The sequence below is a fragment of the Oncorhynchus tshawytscha genome, linkage group LG14 (assembly GCF_018296145.1).
Source record: "Oncorhynchus tshawytscha isolate Ot180627B linkage group LG14, Otsh_v2.0, whole genome shotgun sequence".
NCBI lineage: Eukaryota > Metazoa > Chordata > Actinopteri > Salmoniformes > Salmonidae > Oncorhynchus > Oncorhynchus tshawytscha.
In genome coordinates, this window is record NC_056442.1 from 17209527 (window position 1) to 17217587 (window position 8061).

Genomic DNA, 8061 nt, shown 5'->3' on the forward strand with positions numbered 1-8061 from the left:
TGGTCTTGAGAGAAAAATAACACGTGGCTAAACGGGCCTGACACAACTGGATCAAACATATCAAAACATTAATAATTGATGTAGCCTCCCATAAAAGTCTGTATAGGCTAGGCCTATGACCTGAATACAATCGATTGTAGTAGCAGAAGTAGTATAAGTAATAGGCTTAATAATAATAATACATCTTAGCCTATTATTCAAAATTGTAATAATACCCTTAGTGTAAAAATAATATGGAATAATTATACAGCAATAACAATCTGAAATTAATAAAATAAAATAAAATGTTTATCCATTGAAACTAGGCTACACCCCACACTAGAGAAAAAAATGTAATGAAAAAAGGAATGTAAACAGAGGCTATCATAAAAAGACACTTCAGTTGATTTATTCTATGAACCGAAAACATTTTGTTTAGGTGAGTTCACGTTTCACATAAGTGATGAAAAAAGTTAAAGAATTTCTATATTTTTAGAAATCCGTGCCTCAGGTAGGCTACGTTCACTTTCACTGTTATAAAAAAATCAACATTACATAGCCTACAGAATGCACATTAATTTTACACACGGAAGGAAAGTAAAATAGAAAACATGAATGCTCTCACAATGCATTCATAAGCCACAAAATAACAACAAAAAAATAATGCATGTTTCTTGTGTATTAACATATTTTACATATGACCCGTACCGTCTCACATATAGTCTAATGCAATTATTGTCCAAATATTTGTTGTTCTTAAAAAGTGACATTATATTGCCCTTTCAGTAGGTCGAATCACTCGCAAATTCACCCATTGCATTGGATAAAAACTTCATAGATTAACTGAAGTTCACCATTTACAAAATAATGGAACATTTGTGGCAAATGTTTGAATTCCACACATCCATGCATGGCTAGAAGCCATGAGGTTCAAATACTGTGACATTCAAGTGAGAGCTTCGGTAGTTCCTCAGAGTGTCTGTATGTCTGCTGTCCATGGAGGGAGAGCCACGAGAGTGAAATGGAACCGACTCAAATTACGTCATCTGTGAGGAAAGACATTCATGCAACACTGCAGAGGAGTTTTCATTTGGACAAGAAGAAGAACAGAAAAAACCTGTCACATAAGGGTATTTTTTTGTCTCTCTATCCGTTCACGAACATCTGCTGTTTCCTTTACAGATATTTTTTTTGTTGAAATATAGCGAGGCCAGCCTCTATAGTTTCAAAAGGAAATAATAATATAGCATAATAACGAAAAACAACGCAGAATAGTTCGACTTGTTACACACAAAAAAATCGAACGTCCCAGCGGCATCGTTCCTCTTGGCAATCTTGCTCGTTGACAACACCCTTGTTTCACGTTGGTGCAGTTCCCACGTTGCATTGTGAAAATGTAGCCTACATCATCTCCCGCCCTTTTCGTTGAGATCCACAATTATTATCGATTTCACAGTCTGTTATCTTTGTTTAATCTCATAAATAGCCTATTTCTATAGTTATACATGATGTCCTTCATTTAAAAAAAACATAAATATGTCCTTGCTTTCACTTTGTAAGCCTTTTTTTAAAAGTCGCTCTGCCTTGTCGATTACTCTCAGTCAATAATGTAGGCATTTTAGACGCCATAGACGCCTTGTTGCACGCCTAGTCACAGTCCCAGAGCTGCCGCGTGTTTTTTGGCCTTGAGTCTCAGATCTGCAATACTGGAGTTTTTGTTGGTGTTTTTGGCGGCTGCAGCTGCGGCCACAACCGAGGCAGCAGAGGCGGATTCAGCCGCGAGCGTAGCCAAGGGCAAACCAAATGGCGGGCCCGGAAACATCATGTAAGGAGCGTGCGCTGCCAGGTGAGAGTGCAGGTGATGGTGCGCGTGGGCCACCGCGCTGTCCAACTGCAGTTGCGCCTGGACCTGAAAGGAGAAGGGCGGCACGTTGCAATGACTATCCTACGGACGCACGGATGGGGAAGAGAGGGGAGAAACACATTAGCTAACTTGTGGAAGGCTGTCTTGTATTCATTTCATCAAGTATTCATTGGGTCCAATTCCATTTACATTACATCCAATAATATGAATATGAAAAGGGAATTTTCAATTCATATTTCAAGTCCTTTTCTGCTGGAATTTAGATGGAATTGAATCCAACCCGTCTGTATGTTAAGGGAGAACATGTTTAATGCAAGCCCATATACAGTACACTATATCCATTGAATCAAATCTACCACCATTTGAGAACACCATTTAAAAATCCCTTACAACCGGGGGTTTTCTATCAACATGTTTTGTGGCATTGGCTACAATGGGTATTCACTCGAGGGTCTGATAACAAGCCTTAAAGGCCTTATAAGATTACCTGAATACGATTTTTGTAACCCCCTATCATTAGAACACTGATGTTGTCCATTCCACTTGGACAAGGCCTGTGCCAAGACAGCAGTCTGGGGATTGGTTTAGTCAAAGACTGCATGCTTCAAAGTAACTTGCCTGTTGGAATGGCATCCGTAAGGCCCCCACGTTGACATATGGCGCTACGCGACAACCTTCAAACTGACTCGCGGCTCCAATGAGAACTCCTGGAAGAAAAGATAGGACATCTGTAAGGGAAATAGTCTCCATATTATAATTGAGGCAAATATTTATACTCTGAAAACAACGAATAATTCCATTATACAAAATAATGGAGTTAAAATAGCACAACAGGATAAAGATGCAGGGAGCCTACTGCCATGAAAACTCAATCTAGATGTTTTGCATTTTGCATATATAGCCTATAGCAGGGCTCTCCAACCCTATTCCTGGAGAGCTTACCGTCCTGTAGGTTTTCGAGCCAACCCCAGTTGCAACTGACCTGATGCAGTTTATCAACCAGTTAATTATTAGAATCAGGTGCGCTAGATTAGGGTTGCAGTGAAAACCTACAGAACCGTAGCTCTCCAGGAATCGGGTGGGAAAGCCCTGGCCTATAGTCGTTGTTGTGCATTTGATGCATTTCAATTTGTAGGCACGCTTATGGTTTTCATACATGTTCTTGTATCCCTCTCCAAATGTAAACCCGTATTATCATCACGCCTAAAATAGGATATTGCAGGTGGACAAATAATAGAAACGCACCTTTGTGTAACTGATTCTCCTGCTTTCTGCATTTGGCCCTCCGGTTCTGAAACCAAACCTGCGGGGAGAGAAATTAATTAGTGACCGTGATTGGCAGCTGCTTGTGAGGGCATGTGTAATTCCGCTCAAAATGACTACAACCGCAGAAAAACAATATCCCACAGGAGCCCTGAAATATTAATGCAGAGGCGCTTAACACCAGATTTTAATTATTACATTTACAACAAGGGGGCAAGCTAAATACAACGTAAGAAAGTAGACCACAACGAGATGGGGGGGGGGGCATTATTATCATATTATAGCGGTGTAAACACGCTTGTTCGACATTTGCAGGCTATATTGGACCGAAATAATTTACCTTCTCAGCACCGGTTTCATCTTTCTATAGATTAGCGTCCCAGAAGAACCGAATTGCTTCTCTGATATCGGATAGCAGCATGTGATTACGGCTTTGGACATCTGAGCAACGCGATCTGAGAAAGGCTCTCTCTCGTTAATAGCTGGTGAAATTAATTACCTTAATCTGCAGGAAAATCTATGTTACTGAAGCATTTACATGCTTTACAGTTTCGTTTAATTACTGCCATAACACGCCCTACACAAAGCTCTTTTTGAGGATAGCTCCTTTATTTTATTTCTGATCATGAAAAGCATAATTTCCCGAGTAGTAGGCTATCTTAGAACGAAGATAAAGCGTCTCATTACTATGATAATCTACTTTGAATCCCCTACAAAGCTGTGGATAAATGATCCCACAACACAGTTTATCAATTCTCCTTTTTCATTATGGATAGAATATAAATTATATTGATAAGTCTATCAATATATATTACGCTCCAACCTCACATTTTGACCACGTAGCCGCGTCAACACAGCAATATAACATACATCTCGTGTCTTATTGGTTTTATTATAAATCTTTATGTTATGGTCGTAGAATGAAAACAGAGCCAAGAAGCCCACCATGAAGTGAGTAAATATGTTACTACTTTTTTAAAACAAAAATAAATTGTCCTTTCATCCCTGCATGCAACTGTGGCTAGAAAAGGGCCTCATAAATCGCATGGTCGTTTACATCATGTACTGAAAATAGAAAGAGCGGCAGATCTTGATTTGGGAGGAAAATAATACATAATTTATGTAAATCCTCGAGCTGTGCTCCTTGCACTCGCCTTGCTTGTGACACAATACGCCTTGGTAAAATTCCAACTCTCGCCGGGAGACTTTGCAAAAAGCGCTTGCTTTAACTTTTTTGGGGGGAGGGAGGTCTTTTGGGCCCGTTTTATGATATTTTAGAAAGAACCGACATATTCAGTGAATAAATACTTGCTCCGTTGTCTCCCTGGGCCAAGGCATAAGGGATGAAAGAGGCTGAAATAAGATATTATGGGGTTTGATAAATCAAATCAGAACCGATGTCTATGTTCATTGTCATTGCCCGGCTCAGTCGCTCTTCTCCCGTTACACAGAGATTGAAGCCCCCCCTCTCCAAAACGGCTTATTGGGTTTCAGTAGTACAGATGGTCTTTCCCGGTGGAAAAAATAAAAGACAGATGTATCTCGTGCGAGCAACATATAGGCTACAAATAAAGCGAAGACAAATATTGTGTTTGTTTTCTTCAGGAATTTGAATATCTGATTTAAAAAAGCGTTTCTTAATCAAAATAATCGTATAATAATAGTTTTAACAAAACTGTAATCTAAAACTTGGCACAATATGGAGCGCAGAATAGGCCTATCTATATGAAAAGATTCTAGGCCCTAATTGAGATTCTGTATAGCTTTATTATAATTTTTTTAATGGAACAACATCTCTCTTTCTTTCTTTCTTTCTTTCTTTCTTTCTTTCTATCTTTCTTACTCTTTCTCTCTCTCTCTCTCTCTCTCTCTCTCTCTCTCTCTCTCTCTCTCTCTCACACACACACACACAAGCACACACACACACACACACACGCACACGCACACGCACAGCATTTTCAGAAAATGAAATTACATCAATTTAACCATTTAAATGTGAGTTTTTTTTGCCAGGCTAATACTACATCCATGATAAAATGTTGCTCAATTGCTTATAGTATCACATTTTAGAATGGTGCTATGCCCCCAAAAAATGTCATCCCAAATAACTTCAAGCCACAAGAAGCATGTCAATAAACCCCATTCTCTAGAGACCTGTAGTTGGTACATGGTTTCCCTCTGTGCTTAAAAGTATAGTCGAGAACATGAGGACAACTGTTCCTCTCTAGCCAGCATGCATAACATCATCGGGTTCGCTTTTGTAAAATATTCCTAATATGAGCAACAAACGATATCTTTACACACAGAGTAAAAACGAAAATAAGATAGAGAGCCCCTTACTTGTACTCGAGCCTCGGACAGCCCTAACCGCTGGCTCAGCTCTTCGCGCATGAAGGCATCAGGGTAATGAGTCTCATCGAATAGCCGCTCTAGCTCGTTCAATTGCTCCAGTGTAAAGTTAGTCCGACTTCTCCTCTGCTTGATTTTAGTCTGTGCCTCGTCCTCCATTTGCTTTGTGTCCTCTTTTCTCTCTTTCATGTGCGTGGTACCTACAGAGAGGGGTAGTAGCAGCAAATGAATGAGGGTGAGGAAAAAGGCCTCAGCTATACAAGGGTAGAGGAGGAGGCATCACACAACGACCTTCCTAAAGCGAACATGTGGATCCATCCTCCCAAGCATTACACAAATATCAGCTTCGAATGTTTCGTGGTCCTACAGAAAGGTCTTCAATTATTAATTCCTTATAAATATGCATAAAGGTGCCCACTACTGTACGTCCGATCGCTCATCATAGTTAGGGTTTTCCTGTGTCCTATATTGGATATAGGTCCAGCAGCTCGGTTGATATTTTCATGATGTCACTACAATGGTATTGTAACCACTAGGATATGATTAGGGCCTACCGGGTATGCAAGTGTGGGGTTCATCTCATTTTATCTGCCCAATGCAACTCTCCACGGTTGTATAAAGTGAAACGACTGTGATTAACGTTTGAAGATGTAAAAGATTCCCATCCCAGCTAATGGAACAATTAGGCTATTTGTTTTTTTTAGGCCAATGAAATTAGTGATCAATATGATATAGCGAAAGAGCCTGCATGCTTTAAAGCAACATCTTGGGTTATTAATACTCTATTTAAAAAAAAAAGTATGATTATTATTAGAATGTATAATTACTTATTACATAATCAAATGAAATTATTATTGAAAAGACATATACACAGATTAATATGAATAATTTCTGCTAGGCCTGTTGATTTTAGTGCTATTGGATCATTTAAATAGCCATATTTTTTTCTCCAGCCTTTTTGTCTTTATGCGGTTGATGAGTATCTCTACAACACCTTTCTTCTTGCTACTGAAATTGCATCGAGCGTCAGAGTGGGTTACACAGTGACCAGCCATGATAATTAGTAAATTCCAAAATAAATGCGTTGATCTTTTAAAAGCATGCTATACCATTTATCTTCAGACAGAAAAGCACTTAACCGGATAGGCCTACCTAATTCAATTATGGGCCTGATATTACACACAACGTTGCATTACACAGTGACTACACCTCATGACAACAACCAGGCTATAAACTTAAGCTTACTTTTAGTGTCACCCAGTCACTTGAAGCCAAACCGGTAATTGGGAAACATTCCAAATACAAAAGAATGATAAACCATGCACGTAGGCCTATAAACGTATACCCTTTTTTTCTAAGCGATATACACAAAAACACGCATGCTTATTTTCTTTGACTAGGCACGCGACATGTTTGTCAAAGTTATTATTGTTTTAGCGCACGGGATATTCCCAAAATATAATTCAAGAACATTTAACTTTGTATAACCTCAAAGCAGTTACATTTGAGTAAATCACATAAGAAAACCGTATGAACGCATAGCATTAGGCTAGTTTACCATCGATCGGTTTCGGGCTTCCCACATCCCTGGTCCTCTCTGGTCCCAGCATGTCCGGTTCCCTGCCTGGCGATCGCGCGTCTACCCGAGCGATATCGTTCATTTCCTCGCGATTCGGTTCGTTGGCGAGACCCTCCCTGGCACGCGCGGATCCGGTCTCCAGCACCTCCCGGTACGTGATCACCTCCTTCTTTTCCTTCACTTTCTGATCAAAAGACTTCGACACAAATGCGGTAAGTTCTTCCATCACTGCTCCAAGAAATCTCCCCGTCTTGTTCTCTCACGCTTTCTCTCGTTTTCTCTCTCTCTCTCTCAGTTGCACCACAGCTTAAGACATCAAGAGTGTTTATTTTAGTCGACCTAAATGCAAGGTGGTGTTGTTGCCAACTCTGTATCTCGTGCTGCAGCTAAATGTATAAGATCTCGGCCAAATGTCTTCTTGCTGCGGAGTTCCAACCTGCTGGTGATCAGCTATTGAAGTCACAGTATTTATACTTTGTAACGCCTGCCCCTTGATCCGTGCAAATTACCTCCCCTCAGGATGCCTGGATGAGCCCCCTTCCCTTCGCTATATACCGACAGCCTCGAAAAACACATTAGCAGCCCTTCAGATTTCACATCATCCTTACGAGGTTGCTATTGGCCATTAATCCAAGATTGACAAGAAGGACTCATTAATTTAATTAAGCGTGGATTCGTTGCTATTGTTCTGAGTTAGTATTTTAAACACCAGGGAGATGGGCAGGATCTCTGCAGGGGTGTGGCTAAAACTGAAAATGACAAGCTTGTTCGGGGAGCACATAACGGAGCTTCCTCCAAATCTCTGCGATCTGGGGGAAAAAAAGACACTGACAGTGATACGGAGAGAGAAAGGTAAAGAGAGGACCAACTGGGAGGCTGATGGTGGAGGCTCACCATAGCCAGACACACACCTTGATTAACATGCAACGATATGTTTGTTCTGTATGTACTCGAATAAGAGCGACTAAACACATAGTTGAAGCAAGAACAGATAAACTGTGCAGCATGTTGATAGTTTGTGTACGTT

General features: G+C 40.3%; 1 protein-coding gene across 1 annotated transcript; it reads right to left on the reverse strand.

Moving 5' to 3' along the window:
- Positions 1-366: 366 nt before the first annotated feature.
- Positions 367-7614, reverse strand: LOC112266705 (short stature homeobox protein 2-like). Its single transcript, XM_024444417.2, has 5 exons — positions 7014-7614; positions 5447-5655; positions 3089-3146; positions 2462-2550; positions 367-1924 (listed from the first exon to the last, which is right to left on the reverse strand). The coding sequence occupies exons 1-5, from the start codon at positions 7258-7260 to the stop codon at positions 1631-1633; spliced, it is 897 nt and encodes a 298-aa protein (XP_024300185.1). The 5' UTR covers positions 7261-7614; the 3' UTR covers positions 367-1630.
- Between the last annotated feature and the right edge of the window lie 447 nt (positions 7615-8061).

Coding starts and splice junctions, on each gene's coding strand:
- LOC112266705 (XM_024444417.2), bottom strand. CDS start 7,260: ATGGAAGAACTTACCGCATTTGTGTCGAAGTCTTTTGATCAGAAAGTG. Junction 5,656..7,013: donor AAGCCCGAAACCGATCGATG/GTAAACTAGCCT, acceptor CCCTCTCTGTAG/GTACCACGCACATGAAAGAG. Junction 3,147..5,446: donor TGTCCGAGGCTCGAGTACAA/GTAAGGGGCTCT, acceptor CTCTCCCCGCAG/GTTTGGTTTCAGAACCGGAG.